Source organism: Chiloscyllium punctatum, chromosome 29, assembly GCF_047496795.1.
Source record: "Chiloscyllium punctatum isolate Juve2018m chromosome 29, sChiPun1.3, whole genome shotgun sequence".
In the NCBI taxonomy this organism is placed as follows: Eukaryota; Metazoa; Chordata; class Chondrichthyes; order Orectolobiformes; family Hemiscylliidae; genus Chiloscyllium; species Chiloscyllium punctatum.
Window position 1 is genome coordinate 58,272,143 of NC_092767.1, and position 18,512 is coordinate 58,290,654.

At 49.9% G+C, this 18,512-nt stretch overlaps 1 protein-coding gene across 1 annotated transcript in view; it reads right to left on the reverse strand.

Moving 5' to 3' along the window:
* Window positions 1–18,053, reverse strand: part of axl (AXL receptor tyrosine kinase) — a 219,242-nt gene extending 201,189 nt beyond the window's left edge. Inside the window, exon 1 of the mRNA XM_072549154.1 lies at window positions 17,259–18,053. Coding sequence (XP_072405255.1) covers window positions 17,259–17,337 — 79 coding nt within the window. The 5' untranslated portion in view covers window positions 17,338–18,053. The remainder of the gene's footprint in view (window positions 1–17,258) is intronic.
* Between the last annotated feature and the right edge of the window lie 459 nt (window positions 18,054–18,512).

An 18,512-nucleotide genomic window follows, 5' to 3' on the forward strand; every position in this document is an offset into this window, starting at 1 on the left:
CCCCTCATCCTTGATCACAAACTTAAATTGATGACTTGTCATCATTAATTCCCCAAGCGGTGTACATAGTTTCTTCCACTGGAATCGAGACTTATACAGATTCCAGATGAAAAACGGAGACAGAGTCAAACAGACAAAGAAAGAGAGAGAGATACTTCGAAAGAGAGTTATAATCATTCTTACAGCGGATTTTGACACATTAAGATATCACGGATAGTGTTGGCATGGTGGCTCTGTGGTTAGCACTGCAGCCTCACAGCACCAGGGACCCGGGTTCAATTCCCACCTTGGGTGACTGTCTGTGTGGAGTTTCCTCCCACAACCCAAAGATGTGTAGGACAGGTAAATTGGCTATGCCAAAATGCCCATAGTGTTAGGTGCATTAGTTAGGAGTAAATATAGGGTAGGGGAATGAGTCTGGGTGGGTTACTCTTCAGGGGGTTGGTGAGGACTTGTTGGGCCTGTTTCCATACTGTAGGGAATCAAATTGTCACATTCTGTTTGCTCTACCACTGTAGATTTTATTTCCCTCAAGTTTTCCATTGCAGTTCATTTTGGAATTCAACGTTTGGGCAAATCATCCACTATGACTTCCATTTTCCCTGTAAACTGAAACTGGACAAATGTCGGAATGAACTTTGTGGAAGCGAGAGCAAAAGTCAACACCAAGACAGAGGTCAGAGGTCGAGGTGGTGGAGCCAAAACCCTACTCAAAGAGGTGCAATTTAAAGAAAGTGGAAAGAGATTGTCCCCAGATGGTGATGGTAGGGAGAGGTCAAGGTGTAAGCTTTCATCACTGGAGTCACAAGCTCTGAGGTCAGAGTGCACCTTGCTGAGACATAATTTGACACTTAAATTAGGATTTACGAACCTCCTAAAACATTCACAAATAGAAGGTACATTATCAAAATTGGGAGGGAAAAAGTGATGAGTCAAAAAGTGTGGTGTTGGAAAAGCACCGCAGGTCAGGCAGCATCCGAGGAACAGGAGAGTCAGCGTTTCAGGCATAACCCCTTCATCAAGAATGTTGAGATGAGCAGAGCTAGCCAAGAGCTCAGTCAAAAAAATCCGTTTGGAGGAAGAGCGGAAAGTGGAACAGTTCAGGGCTGAGATTCGAGAGAGTGGCACTGACACAATTTGAAGCTGAAAATTGGGAAGAAGGGAGTGGGGAAAAGCAAAAGAGTCTGAGGTCAGCTGTGGAATGCCTGGATACAAATCAGGAGAGTGACAGTTATTCTGCAGAGCAAACTCTTGTATGTTGTAGAATTTAAAATCTGAGGCACATTGATGTAAACAGTGGAGAGAAAGAGAGACAGGGACAGAACTCTAGGACACCAGAAACCACTTGGTGCTGAAGGAGTTCTCAAAATGTAAACTCAAACTTTTTTCCATTTGTCACAAAGTTGCTGGCTATCAGAATTTATTCTCCATTCCTAACTACCAGAGAGTACTTTAGAGTCAATCATGTTTGCGTCGGTCTGGCATCACATGGATACCAGACAAGGTGAGTATGGCAGATATCCTTCCTAAAAGGACATGAGTGATCCAGATGTGTTTTTACAGTTCTTGTCTGTGGCTACATGGTCACCATAAGGTCAACTTTCACTTGAATTCAAATTTCACCATCTGCCATGGTGAGACTTGAACTCTTATCCCCAGAACATTGGCCTGCAGCTGTGGATAATTAGCGCAGTGACGATTTCACTATACCACCACCGCCATCCATTAACCTAACTCCAAATTACTCACAATTCTTAGCCCTGAGTCTCCAAATCCCATAACACGCTGAAATGGCTGATAAATGAGATTTGCACAAATTTCCATTTTTAGAACTGGGTTTGATCACATCCAATGCCACAGCTTCAATCTGTTTTCAATTGCATTTATGAATCTTGATGAGTCCCAGGATGAAAGCTTTGTGCAGTTTATTTAGTTTCAAGGCTCATGCTTAACCACGAACCCATTTCAGGAGCCAAGCCACAACGTGGTGATGTGGAAAATGACACACAGCATCATCCAGGTCCTGAAGTGTCTAGCTTCCCAGTGAACTGCGATGAAATTACCCTCAGTCAGGCCAAGAATGAACAATTAAAAGGTACAACATCTCCAAAATAAAGAGGTGTGGTTGATAACTGACGGTGTCTTCTGTCATTCAGACTGCTTTGGGTGCCAAATGAGCTCTGGATTTCTTCATTTAGCATAAACTCTATCAGACTTCTTTATGAAAAAGATGAATCAAGGAAAACTGGCAAAGAAATGGGAAAAAGCAATGGGGCAGCGAGTGGTGTAATGTCTGGGTATTCAGGGACATGCCTTACTTCATTCAAGAGTTCAGTATGCAGAGTTATTAGCCCTGTTTCTTTCTCCACAGATGCTGCCAGATTTTGCTTTTACTTCATTCAAAGATACAAGAAACACTGCAGCTCAGGTCACAGTTTCAGCTGCTTATTGGAATACCTTCTCCATCAATGGGACCTCTCATTTTTAACTTCCCAAACCAGAAGCGCAGCTCTCTCTCCAGTCCTCTGCCTCTCTCTAACTATGTGCATTTAAAGCACAGAACTAGGCCTTTCAGCCTCTTGGTCTGTGACCGTGTTTGTGCAGCACTCGAAAATCTATCCATGATACCTCATTAAACTAGCTCAGCATTTCCTTCTATCCCACAAAGCTAGGTGGGGCTTGGAGCTGTGAGGAGAATGTAACAACACTGCAAAGGGATTTGGAGAGGCTAAGTGAGCGGGCAAAAATGTGTCAGTTGGAATACAATGTGGAGACGTGTGAGCCTGTCCACTTTGGCAGGAGAAACAGACAATGTTTTTAATGGTGAGAGGCTGAGAAATATTGAACTTAAAGGGTCTTAAGAGTCAAAGAGTCAGAGAGATAAAGAGCACGGAAACAGTTGTCCAACTTATCCATGCTGACCGGATATCAAAAATAAATCTAGTCCCATTTGCCAGCACTTGGCCCATATCCCTCCAAACCCTTCCTATTTATCTACTTATTCAGCTGCCTTTTAAATGCTGTAATTGTACCAGCTTCCATCACTTCCTCTGGCAGCTCATTCCATACATACACCACCCGCTACATGAAAAAGTTCCCCCTTAGGTCCCTTTTAAATCTTTCCCATCTTACCTTAAACCTATGCTGTCTAGATTTGGACTCCCAAATGCTTGAGAAAAGCATTCATCCCATCTATTCATCCCATCCGTGCCCCTCATGATTTTATAAACATCTGTAAGGTCTTGTCTTCATGTATCACCAAAAGTTGATACTCAGGTACCACAGACAATTGAAAAGGCAAATGGTTAGTTGGCCTTTACTGTAAGAGGATTTTTGTTGTGGAGTAAAGATATCTTACTCCAATTATATAGAACCATGGTGAGAACACACCTGGAGTATGCTGTGCAGTTTGGTCTCCTCACTTATGGAAAGATATCATTCCTTTCAGGGAGTGCATAGAACTTCCACCAAATTCCTGGGATAGAATGATTGTCCTAAGCTTGAACAGACTGGGTCTTCATTCCCTGAAGTTTTGAAGAATCAGAGGTGATCTCATTCAAATACACTAAATTCTTCCAGGGTTTCGACAAGGTGATTGCAGGAAGGAGGCGTTCCTTCGCCCGTGGGGTAATGGACAGGAGCATAGTCTCAGAATAAAGGGCAGACCATTTAGATCTGAGATGAGGAGGAAATTCTTCTCTCTGAGTTTCCACAGCCCCCTGTCATTGAGAGAGTTTTCTAGACATTAAAAACAGGATACAGGGATAGTGCAAGAAAATGGTATTTAAGTAACACAACCATGTTCTCATTTATTGATAGAGTTGATTGGATGGCCTCACTCTCATGAACTGATCCAGATTCCCCAGCTTTGTAACAAAAACAAATCTCTTTGTTTATGCCCCAGTAAATCATTTCTTGCAAGGGTGGCATGGTCGCTCAGTGCTTAGCCAGGGACCCAGACTCAATCCCAGCCTTGGGCGATTGTCTGTGTGGAGTTTGCACATTCGCCTTGTGTCTGTGTGGGTTTCATCTGGTTTCCTCCCACAATCCAACGATGTGCAGCTTAGGGTGAATTGGCCATGCTAAATTACCCATAGTATTCAGGGATGTGTAGGGTTAGATGCATTAGTCAGAGTAAATGTAAGGGAATGGGTCTGGGTGGGTTACTCTTCGGAGGGTCAGTGTGGACTTGTTGGGCGTGTTTCCACACTGTAGGGATTCTAATTTTAATACCAAACTGCAGCATGCCCAAGAGACAAATTTTCTGGAGGGTTGACAACCCTCAGGGGAGAATATATTTCCATTGACAAGACCATAGGTGTAACTAATGTGAATGGTTAGTTACATACTCTCTAATTCTTCCCGCTGTTGCATTAACCTTCAAGGTCCATGTCTGGCAGAGATTTTTGGAAGCGGAGGTCAAGGCACATACCTTCTGAGCAAACACGTGGCCGTGCACGACAGAGGGAACATCGATTGTTAGGTACATACAGCTGGAGAATGTTCATTGCATAGTTACTTTAGCAGGTATAAAAAGATACCCATCAAGATGCCCATCGAGAGGGAGTACATAGTAGGAGAACTGCAGATGCTGCAGATATTCAGAGTCGAGAGTGTGGTGTTGGAAAAGCACAGCAGATCAGGCAGCATCCGAGGAGCAGGAGAATCAATGCTTCGGGCATAAGCCCTTCATCAGAAATGAGCCATTCCTGCCTCATTCTGATGAAGGATTTATGCCTGAAATGTCAATTCTCCTGCTCTTCAGATGCTGCCTGACCTGCTGTGTTTACCCAGCACCACACTCGAAGGGAGTACATAGTAGTCATAGAATCATAGATTTACAACACAGGGAAAGGGCCTTTGGCCATTGTGTCAATGTTGGTCAAAAAGAACCATCTACCTATTTGAATCCCATTTTCCAGCACTTGATTAGGAATCTTGTTTGCCTTTACATTACAAGTGCAATCTTCCTCTGCCTCTATCACCCATACAGGCAGAGTCTCAGATTCCTACCACCTTTTGGATGAAAAAGATTTTCCTATATCTCCTCCAAACGTTCTGCCTTATCTTACCCGCCGCAGGGGAAAATTTTTCTTGTCTACCAAATCACTTTTCTGTCAGAGGGTGGTAAGTGCCAGAGGAGGAGGGTGGAGGCAGATATAATAGCAACATTTAAGAGACATTTTGATACAAATATGAATAGGCAGGAAACAGAGGTTAATGGGCCATCTAGGCAAAAGATTTTTTGTTTCAAAAGGCAGAGTCTTGGTGGGCCTTTTCCTGTGCTGTACTGGCTGTTTTGTTTTGTTCTGCCCATCTCTTAGAGTCACACAACATGGAAACAGACCTTTCGATCCAACTCACCCGCACCGACCAGATGTCCCAATCTGACCCAGTCCTATTTGTCAGCACTTGGCCCCTGTCCCTCTAAACCTTTCCTATTCACATACCCATCCAAATGTTTTTTAAATGTTGTAATTGTACCAATCTCTATGACTTCTTCTGGTAGCTCGTTCCATACATGCACCACCATCTGCATGAAAAAGTTACTCATCGGGTCCTTTTTAAATCTTTCCCCTCTCATCTTAAACCTATGCCATCCAGTTTTGGACTCCCCCCACCCTGGAAAAAAGACCTTGGCTATTTACGCTATCCATGCCCATCAAGATTTATAAAATCATGAGAAGATCACCCCTCAGCCTCCAACACTGCAGGGAAAACAGCCCTAGCCTATTCAGCCTCTCTCCATAACTCAAAACCTCCAGTCCCAGCAACATCCTACTAAATCTTTTCTGCACCCTTTCAGGTTGAACAACATCCTTCCTATAGAAGGATGACCAGAATGATACACAATATTCTAAAAGTGGCCTCACCAATGTCCTGTACAGCCGCAACAGGACATGCCAATTCTTTTTGGCGTCCTGTCCTAAATTTGGCTCAATGACAATGACAATGACAATTGAGGAAACAGGCTGCCTACTTGCGGAACGTTTCAGAGAACACCTCTAGGACACCCGGACCAACCAACCCAACCACCCTGTGGCTCAACACTTCAACTCTCCCTCCCACTCCACCAAGGACATGCAGGTCCTTGGACTCCTCCATCGCCAGACCATAGCAACACGACGGTTGGAGGAAGAGGAAGACGCCTCATCTTCCGCCTAGGAAGCCTCCAACCACAAGGGATGAACTCAGATTTCTCCAGTTTCTTCATTTCCCCTCCCCCCACCTTGTCTCAGTCAAATCCCTCGAACTCAGCACCGCCTTCCTCACCTGCAATCTTCTTCCTGACCTCTCCGCCCCCACCCCACTCTGGCCTATCACCCTCACCTTGACCTCTTTCCACCTATCGCATTTCCAACGCCCCTCCCCCAAGTCCCTCCTCCCTACCTTTTATCTTAGCCTGCTGGACACACTTTCCTCATTCCTGAAGAAGGGCTTATGCCCGAGACGTCAATTCTCCTGTTCCTTGGATGCTGCCTGACCTGCTGTGCTTTTCCAGCAACACATTTTCGTCAATGACAATCCTTTGATTACATGTTTCGGAAGTACTTGGGACATTTGATTACACTAAAGGTGCTATATAAATGCAGGTTTTGGTTGGCATTGCCAAATAAATATAACTTCAGCAATAACGCTGCTGGCTGACACATGTTGGGACAGAGAGTCCTCAAAGAGCGATCGATACTCACAGAGTTCCTTACATTGAGATGGATGGAAATCACTGGCACATGAAAATAAGTGAATGAATAAAATATGAAACAAATAGGTTGGAGAAGAAGCCATCACTGTTTACTCTTCTATCTTTTGCAGTAGATTCAGATCAGAAGCTAATTCTGATGATTAACATCACTGTCTCAATCAGATTGGAGGAAAAAACAAAATGAGATAGGTTTCACAACAAGGAACAGATTCGTAACAAACTGCAGGCCACACCACCTGTGCTTCATCCGAAGGCTCACTGATGATGTTGCCCAGTATGGTGATAAAAACGAACCTTCCAGCTCAACGAGCAAACTGACATCCAGGAGGAACAGTGTAGCTACAGAGGTCTCTTGTACTCAAATGTCATTACTTTAAGATCAATATTCAATCATTCTCTGCATCATCACAGAATAAAATCTCTGCAGTATCTCTACAATCTCTTCAGCCCAACAAGTCCACACTGACCCTCCAAAGAGGAACCCACACAGACCCATTCCCTCTACTTACTCCTGACTTGTGCCCCTAACCTACACATCCCTGAACACTAGGGGCAATTTAGCACAGCCAATTCACCTAACCTGCACATTTTTGGATTGTTGGAGGAAACCAGAGCACCTGGAAAAAACCCAAGCAGACACAGACACAAATGTGCAAACTCCACACAGACAGTGGCCTGAGGCTGGAATCAAACCCGGGCCCCGGGCGCTGTGAGGCAGCAGGGCTAATCACTGAACCACTGTGTCACACCAAGTCTGAGGTTTGTGGGTTCAACCCCAATCCAGGTCTTGAGCATATGATCAAGGCTGACATTTCCCAGGGAATGCCATATTACCAGAGATGCTGACATTCAGAGGATATGCTAAACCATGGCTTCTCTGTCTTCAGCACATTCCAAGATTCAATTGCGCAACTGTGAAACTTCAACTTGTACGCAAGACAGTATCTATCCCTCAATCAGCATTGATTGAAGTGGATTAACTGGTCATTTTTTCATCACTGTTCATCATTGTGTACAAATTAGCTGCTGTGTCCCCTATATTAAAACGATCTGTAGGCAGTCAGTTCATGTGACACTTTATTAATTCCTACATTGGAAATAGAACCAGTCTGCCTCAGGCTGACTTGGGGGCAACACAGTGCCTCCATGGGTAGCACTGTTGCCGCAGGGCACCAGGAATTAGGGTTTGATTCCAGTCTCGGCCAACTGTCTGTGTAGAGTTTGCACATTTGCCCAATGTCTGTGTTGGTTTCCTCTGAGTGCTCTGATTTTCTCCCACAGTCCAAAGATGTGCAAGTTAGGGTGGATTGGCCATGGGAAATTGCCCAAAATGTTCAGGAATGTACAGGTTAGGTGCATTAGTCAGGAGTAAATGTAGAGTGATAGGGTAGGGGAATGGGTCTGGGTGGGTTACTCTTTGGAGGGTCTGTCTGGACTTGTTGGGCTGAAGGGCCCAGTTCGACAGTGTAGGGATTCTATGATTCAAGGTTAGGATACAGACAGACTCTTACCTCACACCTTTAATGCATTGTCTAAAGTGAGATGTCACCTTTTTTTTATAAAACTTAAGTTATCTCAGGACTGTGACTTGAAAGAAGTTCTGGGATTTACACATTAATGAATCGAAACCTGCACCCCCATTCTAATTGATTAAAGACTCAACAGCCATCCAGGTTTGCTTACTGCATCGCATCAGTTGCATGACACTTTGATCTTTTACGATAAATTCTGTGTCCTACGATTCTGCCCAATTAGCTACCTGATGAAGGAGCAGTGCTCCGAAAGCTAGAGCTTCCAAATGAACCTGTTGGACTATAGCCTGGTGTTGTGTGATTTTTAACTTTGTCCACCCCAGTCCAACACCAGCTCCTGCACATCATATATTGAAACAATCACTGCACTTTAAAAATAATTGAAAGTGTTGGGAAAGAAAAAGTCTGAAAGATAGTATTTAAATGCACTAAGTTAACAGATATTCTTCACTAATCCAGAATAAAAGAATGTTCCTCCAGTTACATTAATGATCACATCACAAACAAGCTTAACGTCCACTCTGGTCAATGTTGAATTGTTTGATCTGAACCAGAGACTCAAGAAGTGGTGACTACCTCAGACAGAGAAATGCTGAATCAGGAAATGATCAGCAGGGTGATGCTTATCTGAATCAGCTGGACAAAGACCTAATGGAGAAGGATAGGATCTGACAGAATCCATGATGCCCCAACAGTTGACGAGCCAAACTACACTGCATGGGATTGTGTACAGATGATGGACACTTGAGCAAGAGACCAGGAAGCAGCTGACCAAAAAGAAGTGACCACCTTCCAAATCAGAGGAAAGAGAAAGGAATAGCATTGACAGGAGATGTGGTTAGACACACCACTGAGGGGCAAGGACTTGACCAGCCAAGCTTTCATACACGATAGAACATGTCAGTCCTTCTGACTTCTGTTAGTGCAGAGGTTGTGATGTGCTAGAAAACATATACCTTCCCAATCTGCCCGATGCCGAAGTTCTGCCACCACCCATTAGGTCACAGCAAAAGTACCTTTTATAATTATCAGCTGCATTTCCAACATTATAACGGTGACAACACCTCAAAAACTACTTCACTGGCTGTGAGTGTTTTGAGATATCCAGAAGGAAAGGCAAACATATCGAAAAGGGTACCTGCATTTTACCTCTGAACCCAACATACTGGCCACGATCCAGGTCAAACGTGGTTGAGGTTTGTGGCTGGAATCCCCTCTCCCTTCCATTGTGCACTCTGCCCCCTCCAAAAAATCCGATTGCAGCCACACCCATCCCAAAACTTGCTGCAGTGCCCCTGTCACTTCAGAAAATCACAGCACTCTCCCCAGTTCCAGCAAGACACAGCAGCCTCTCCCTCTCACTCCCGAAACCCACCGCAGTGCCTGGAACCATACCCGAAACCACTGCAGCACTCGGAACCATTCCCGAAACCACCGCAGTGCCTCGAACCATTCCTGAAAACCACCAAGTGTCCGGCACCATTCCTGAAACTCACCGCAGTGCCCGGAACCATTCCTGAAAACCACCACAGTGCCCGGAACCATTCCCGAAACCCACCACAGTGCAAGGAACCATTCCCAAAATTCACCACAGTGCCCAGAACCATTCCCGAAAACCACCACAGTGCCCGGAACCATTCCCGAAACCCACTGCAGTGCCTGGAACCATTCCCAAAACACCACAGTGCCCGGTACCTTTCCCGAAACCCACCGCAGTGGCTGGCACCCTTCCCGAAACCCACCACAGTGCCCGGCACCATTCGTGAAACCCATCGCAGTGCCTGGAACCATTCCCGAAACCCACCGCAGTGCCCAGCACCATTCCCGAAAACCACCGCAGTGCCTCGAACCATTCCCGAAACCCAACGCAATGCCCAGAACATTCCCGAAAACCATCACAGGGCCCAGCACCATTCCTGAAGCCCACTGCAGTGACTCGACCCATTCCCGAAAACCATCGCAGTGACTGGAACCATTCCCAAAATCCACTGCAGTGCCCGGAATCGTGCCCAGAATCATACCCGAAACCCACTGCAGTACCCGGAACCACTCCTGAAACTCACTGCAGTCCCTGGGAACCATTCCCAAAACCCACCGCAGTGCCTGACACCATTCCCAAAACCCACCGCAGTGCCTGGCACCATTCCTGAAACCCACTCCAGTGCCCCTACACTCCGGATACTCACTGTGCTCTCCTGCCATTCCAGTACCACACTGCAGTCTCTCCCTCTCACACCTGCTGCAGTGCCCCTTCCATTTTTGACATTCACTGCCATCTCTATCCCCGCCCAAAACCCAAAACCCATTGCAGTCCAACTACCACTCCTGAAACACACTGCACTCAATCCCAAAACAACCGACATTGCTCGCACATTCCCAACTCCACAATGCCACTACAAAGCACCCTCTGCTCCCCGAATCCCACTGCAGTGCCCCATCCATCCCCGAACCCCACTGCAGTGCACCATCCATCCCCGAATCCCACTGCAGTGCCCCATCCATCCCCGAACCCCACTGTAGTGCCCCCTCTGCTCCCCAAACCCCACTGTAGTGCCCCATCCATCCCCGAACCCCACTGCAGTGCCCCATCCATCCCCCGAACCCCACTGCAGTGCACCATCCATCCCCGAACCCCACTGTAGTGCCCCCTCTGCTCCCCAAACCCCACTGCAGAGCCCCATCCACCCCCCGAACCCCACTGTGGTGCCTCCTCCGCTCCCTGAACCCCACTGCAGTGCCCCCTCTGCTCCCTGAACCCCACTGTAGTGCCTCCTCCGCTCCCTGAACCCCACTGCAGTGCACCCTCCGCTCCCCGAACCACACTGCAATGCCCCCTACGCTCCCCAAACCCCACTGCAGTGCCCCCTACGCTCCCCAAACCCCACTGCAGTACACCCTCCGCTCCCCGAACCACACTGCAGTGCCCACTCCGCTCCCCGAACCACACTGCAGTGCCCCATCCGCTCCCCGAACCACACTGCAGTGCCCCCTCCGCTCCCCGAACCACACTGCAGTGCCCCCTCCACTCCCTGAACCCCACTGCAGTGCCCCCTCCGCTCCCCAAACCCTACGGCAGTGCCCCCTCCACCCCCTGAACCCCACTGCAGTGCCCCCTCCACCCCCTGAACCCCACTGCAGTGCCCTCTCCACACCCTGAACCCCACTGCAGTGCCCCCTCCGCTCCCTGAACCCCTCTGCAGTGCCCCCTCCGCTCTCTGAACCCCACTGCAGTGCCCCCTCCACTCCCCGAATCCCACTACAGTGCCCCCTCCGCTCTCTGAACCACACTACAGTGCCCCCTCCACTCCCCGAACCCCACTGTAGTGCCCCCTCCGCTCCCCGGATCCCACTGCAGTGCCCCCTCCACTCCCCGAACCCTACGGCAGTGCCCCCTCCACCCCCTGAACCCCTCTGCAGTGCCCCCTCTGCTCCCTGAACCCCACTACAGTGCCCCCTCCACACCCGGAAACCCACTACAGTGCCCCCTCCACACCCGGAACCCCACTGCAGTGCCCCCTGCACACCCTGAACCCCACTGCAGTGCCCCCTCCACTCCCCGATTCTCACTGTAGTGCCCCCTCCCCTCGATGGATTCCACTGCAGAGCCCCCTCTGCTCCCTGAATCCCACTGCAGTGCCCCATCCATCCCCGAACCCCACTGTAGTGCCCCCTCTGCTCCCCAAACCCCACTGCAGAGCCCCCCTGCTCCCCGAATCCCACTGCAGTGCCCCATCCATCCCTGAACCCCACTGTAGTGCCCCCTCTGCTCCCCAAACCCCACTGCAGAGCCCCCCTGCTCCCCGAATCCCACTGCAGTGCCCCATCCACCACCCGAACCGCACTGCAGTGCCCCATCCATCCCCGAACCCCACTGAAGTGCCCCCTCTGCTCCCCAAACCCCACTGCAGAGCCCCCCTGCTCCCCGAATCCCACTGCAGTGCCCCATCCATCCCTGAACCCCACTGTAGTGCTCCCTCTGCTCCCCAAACCCCACTGCAGAGCCCCCCTGCTCCCCGAATCCCACTGCAGTGCCCCATGCACCCCCCGAACCCTACTGTAGTGCCCCCTCCGCTCCCTGAACCCCACTGCAGTGCCCCCTCCGCGCCCTGGACCCCACTGCAGTGCCCCCTCTGCTCCCTAAACCCCACTGCAATTACCCCTCCGTTCCCCGAACCACACTGCAGTGCCCCCTCTGCTCCCCGAACCCCACTGCAGTGCCCCCTCCGCTCCCCGATCCCCACTGCAGTGCCCCCTCCGCTCCCCGAACCCCAGTGCAGTGCCCCCTCTGCTCCCCGAATACCACTGCAGTGCCCCCTCCGCTCCCTGAACCCCACTGTAGTGCCCCCTCTGCTCCCCGAACCCCACTGCAGTGCCCCCTCTGCTCCCCGAACCCCACTGCAGTGACCCCTCCACTCCCTGAACCCCACTGCAGTGCCCCCTTCGCTCCCCAATCCCCACTGCAGTGCCCCCTTCGCTCCCCAATCCCCACCGCAGTGCCCCCTCCGCTCCCCGAACCCTACGGCAGTGCCCTCTCCACCCCCTGAACCCCACTGCAGTGCCCCCTCTGCTCCCTGAACCCCACAACAGTGCCCCCTCCACACCCTAAACCCCACTGCAGTGCCCCCTCTGCTCACTGAACCCCACTGCAGTGCCTCCTCTGCTCCCCAAACCCCACTGCATAGCCCCCTCTGCTCCCCGAATCCCACTGCAGTGCCCCATCCACCCCCCAAACCCCACTGTCATGCCCCCTCCGCTCCCTGAACCCCACAGCAGTGCCCCCTCCGCGCCCTGGACCCCACTGTAGTGCCCCCTCCACTCCCAGGACCCCACTGCAGTGCCCCCTCCGCTCCCCGAACCCCACTGCAGTGCCCCCTCTGCTCCCCGAACCCCACTGCAGTGCCCCATCCACCTCCAGAACCCCACTGTAGTACCTCCTCCGCTCCCCGAACGCCACTGCAGTGCCCCCTCCACTCCCCGAACCCCACTACAGTGCCCCCTCCACACCCTGAACCCCACTGCAGTGCCCCCTCCGCACCCCGAACCCCACTACAGTGCCCCCTCCGCTCCCTGAATCCCACAGCAGTGCCCCCTCTGCTCCCCGAACCCCACCGCAGTGCCCCCTCCGCTCCCCGAACCCTACAGGAGTGACCCCCACCCCCTGAACCCCACTGCAGTGCCCCCTCCACACCCTGAACCCCACTGCAGTGCCCCCTCCACACCCTGAACCCCACTGCAGTGCCCCCTCCGCACCCCCAACCCTACGGCAGTGCCCCCTCTGCTCCCCGAACCCTACGGCAGTGCCCCCTCCACACCCTGAACCCCACTGCAGTGCCCCCTCCACACCCTGAACCCCACTGCAGTGCCCCCTCCACACCCTGAACCCCATTGCAATGCCCCCTCTGCTCCCCGAACCCCACTGCAGTGCCCCCTCCGCTCCCTGAACCCCACTATTGTGCCCCCTCCACACCCTGAACCCCACTACAGTGGCCCCTTCACACCCTGAACCCCATTGCAATGCACCCTCCGCTCCCTGAACCCCACTGCAGTGCCCCCTCCACTCCCCGAACCGCACTGCAGTGCCCCTTCCGCTCCCCGAACCCTACAGGAGTGACCCCCACCCCCTGAACCCCACTGCAGTGCCCCCTCCACACCCTGAACCCCACTACAGTGGCCCCTTCACACCCTGAACCCCATTGCAATGCACCCTTCACACCCTGAACCCCATTGCAATGCACCCTCCGCTCCCTGAACCCCACTGCATTGCCCCCTCTACTCCCCAACCCCTACAGCAGAGCCCCCTCCACCCCCTGAACCTTGCTCCAGTCTCCTCCCTCCCAAAAACCGTCCAGAATATTGTTGAATTAAGTCTGCTTGAAGATATTTTCTGATTGACCTGCTCTGTGATGTTATTGCACATCTCTGGAGCAGGTCAGGTTCTGTTATAAGGGGCTGTCCGCTCTCCCGGCTCCTCCCATTGCTCTTTGTTTGGTTGTTTTGAGTCCTAATAATTTCTCAAGTACATATCTTCAAAGTTCATCATGGGACGACATTGCAGTTTGCACCCTCAAGATGTAAGAGTCCGATATTAATGGCACACGGGCTAAATGGGAAATTTCGGATGATAGGATCCAATTTTCAAAGGAGAATTGAATACCTACCTGCAAGGAAAGCATTTCCCTAGGTATGGGGAACAAGCACCAACAAGCACCAAGACATGGCTTGGCTGGTGGTGAGAAGGGCTCTGCCTGTGAGATCCTTTATCACGCCTGGACTCTCAGCCGCACCGCACGCTGCCCTCAAAGTGGCTGAAGGGGGGACGAGACTGTCACACACCTCCTTCTGGAATGTGCCTACGCAGAAGAAGTCTGAAGAGGAATGCAGTGGTGGTTGTCGAGGTTCATCCCGAGCAGTGTCGTGACGCAGACTCCATGCTCTACGGCCTGTTCCCTGAGACGCACACCGAGACAAACATCAACTGTGCCTGGAGGATCACCAACTCGGTGAAGGACTCTCTCTGGGTGGTCCGAAACCTGTTGATCCTCCAGCTGAAGGAGTTGACCCCGACTGAGTGTTGCAGACTGGCACATTCCAAGGTCCAGGACTACGTGTTGAGGGACGCGCTGAAGCTTGGGGCAGCTGCCGCCAAGGCGCGGTGGGGAAAGACCACCGTGTAACATCTGCCTGCCTAAAGAAGAACAGGGGGCCCATGCAGTCATTTGGGCTCTGCTGACGCCTCAGCAAAATATGTAATCGTGTCAACCTATAAATAGGAATGATTACTCTGTTTCGATATGCAAACAAATGGAATGTATGGCATGTCCAACTGTACAGACCATTAAAGTATTTTATGAATAAAGTATATTTTTGAAATATAAAAATAAATTCCCTAGGTATGGGGAAAAGGCAGGGAGATTGGTTTGGATGAATAGCTCTTGTATGGACTAACACAAAGGACTAAGTTCTGGATTAGTGGTGCAGGAAGAGCACAGTAGTTCAGGCAGCATCCAAGTAGCTTCGAAATCGACGTTTTATTCCTGATGAAGGGCTTTTGCCCGAAACGTCGATTTCGAAGCTACTTGGATGCTGCCTGAACTGCTGTGCTCTTCCAGCACCACTAATCCAGAATCTGGTTTCCAGCATCTGCAGTCATTGTTTTTACCTACAATGGACTAAATGCCTGCTGCTGTGATTCAATAGATATGAGGTCTCTGAAGGAGGAGAGCTGAAACTGCTAGGCAATGAAATTCCAACTGACAGTGCACAGCCTGTTACAACAGTGGAGTGGATAGGTATATACAAACATAGAAATTAGGATTAGAAGCAGTCCACTCAGTGCCTTGAGCCTGCTCAGTCCTCTGATAAGACTTTGAACACTGACTGTTGAATAGCAAAATCATACATACTGAAGTCTGAACAGAAGTACTGAACTGCTGCAAAGAATCCATGTCCATATCCCAGCGACCCTAACCTCACCCAGTAAAACCCCCGAAGGGGCAGCTTTAAGAAGATGCGTTCAAAAGTATGAAGTACTTGTGAGTACTTCAGGAGAACACTTCTGGGATGCTATGCAACCAGAAAATACAGATTTAAGATAATCGGCAGAGGAACCAGAGTGTCAATTCCTGTAGCAACTCATTCTTCACATCGCCCGCTATGACTTGTACAAAGTTAAAAATCACACAGCACCAGGTTATAGTCTAACCGGCTTATTTGGAAGCATTAGCTTTCGGAGCACTGCTCCTTCAACAGCATTGCCCGAGGGCAATGGAAACAGATTCCATTGTGTCTTTCTCAAGGAAAAGTGGATTAAAAGGACGAATTCACAGAACCGTAGGGGGAGGGGGACGATTAACTGAACAGCACTTCCAAGGAGCTTACATAGGCATCATCATCTGAGCAGCCTCCTTCCAAGTTGTTTGTATGTATAAGATAACAGTTCATAGAAGATAGCATTCCTCCAACTCTCAGCAGGGAAATAAAGTCTCTAAACAACAATCTAGCATTCCTACACTCCATCAACCCTGACCTTTCACATACCACAGCCAACATTCCCATGCACCATACAGCTCAAGGAGCAGAAGATTCTGAGCAGCAACCGACCTAACCCTCTGTGAAACTGACAAGTCCGCTGCTCTCTGACTGAGCTGGGTCTGTGACATCAACTAACTCCATACCTTCTATCCTGGGACAGCATCTACCTTCAAATCCCACACTGCCCAGTTCTCCTTCAGTTGCGAAACACAGCAGCTTTTGGAGAACAGAGGTGATGGGGGGGGGGGGGGGGGGTGTTCTGAAACAAAGTCCTGGGGCAAAGTGTAATTCAGCTGTTCCCCAGCTCCCCCAGAAGGAGGACTAAATCCCCATCTCTGAATTCCCTCCCTCCACCTCTCAAGTTCACCTGTTTGCCCATCCTGTCCTCATCTGTGTAGGACAAGTCTCCAGTTGATCTTGTGCCTGTCTTTGAAAATCAAAACATCTCTCTCACACACACACATTCAAACATATCCCCAAGCAGTAGGAGTTGACATCAGTCAATGAAGCAGGAGCTGCCTTTCTCCTGGGGCCTCCGAGACCCGATAGATCTCTCTCCCTTCCCCCTCCCCATGTCCCTGGAGACTGTCTTTAATCAGATCGCTGGGAGTGGGCAGAGTTATCGAGCGGGATTTGTGCTCGCATTCCCACGCTGAATAAACAACAGAAACCAAATGGAAATACTGAAACATTTCTCAAGGATGAAGAGCTCTGCGTACTCCAAGTGGAAACCCTGAGCTGTGATGTCATCGACCATTTTGAACTCTTTATAACAAACGTGTGAGTGAAAAGCCCAGAGAGAAAGTGTATGAGTCTCTCAGTTTAAAATCACACCACACCAGGTAATAGTCCAGCAGTCTGAACACTGGTGGAAAGAGACGGCCGTTTGTGTCCACATGTTCAGACTGTTGGACTATAACCTGGTGTAGTGTGATTTTTCACTTTGTACATCCCAGTCCAACAGCGACACCTCCAAATCATGAATCTCTCACCTTCTGGTAGTCCGGGTCCCGGGCTCTGGCACCAGCTCTCAATCCATAAACAAAACGATAAAAGCCACAATCTTCTCATATTTTCTTCAAAAGAGAAGAGTTCAGGCTCCTTTGACGAAGTAAACTTCCCGCTGGCTCAGGGAACCCAACACATCGCCTCTGCACAGAGAGAGAAAACAGCTCCCACAAACTTCCCAAACGGCTTCTTGAACTTTGGCGGTCGACTCCCGGACTCAGTTTAGATGATAGTTCTGTTTGAAATAAATCTCCGGCAAACAGATAGAAAGGCGGAGGAGGGCTGGGCGCTTTTTAACTTATAAAACGTTTCAAAGTAGCAGCTCCAGCTGATGAGTGGAGCCAATCACAGAAACCAAAGGGGCTTTACAAAAGAAGTTGCATTTTAGACACTCTGAAATATTGCAGTTCAGTTTTTTGGGGGGGGGCTTTGGTTTGGTAAGTTGGAGTGTCCTGCTTTATAATTTGCGATCCTCTGCTCACGCCTGAGTTGTTGCTGTACCTCTGCAAGTCTTCAAACTACTTCTAGCTCCTAATCTCTATCCAATTGCTTTTATCGTCGGTTCAGCCTCCCAACCCCCCTCTCTGGCTCTCTCTTTCTCCCTCCCTGCCTCTGACGAGAGAAGTCTAGCACCAGCAGAACGCGTCCAGTCACCGCTCCCAAACTCATCGCCTGACACACTTAAGTCACAGTGGTTGATCTGATTTGCAAAAAAAAATGTCTGAACAATGTGGTCACAATTTCGTGCTGCGAAAGCAAGAGGCTGGAAGAACATCAAGAACAGGAGGAGACAATGTTCGGGGTCTTAACCCATCTTCACAATGCTACTGTCAACTTTGAAACCCCCACAACCATCCACCCAAAAGTGCCCCACACCTGACATCTAGATCGGAACTGGAAGTTTAAAATACTCCCTCAGCATTGTCACTGAGGGAGTGCTGTAGTGTACTCTTTCAGTTAGTTTCTTAAAGGGATGCATTCAAAAAGCATTGGGGACAGGGGCCAGCCTTGCCAAGATCTTCATGGAGTAGCAGGACGGAGGAGTCAAATGGCCTACCCGCCCTAAATACTGTGGCCTCGCTCAATAGTTCTTTCTCTAGCAGCATTTGTTAAACAGATGAGCTGCTCGCTGTCGCATTCCTGTTAGTGGGATCTTGCTCTGCACAATGAGTTTGGCGAATGGACCTTCCAAAAGCAATGTGAAAGGCATGGTCTCTCAGATTTCCGGTTGGTCATTT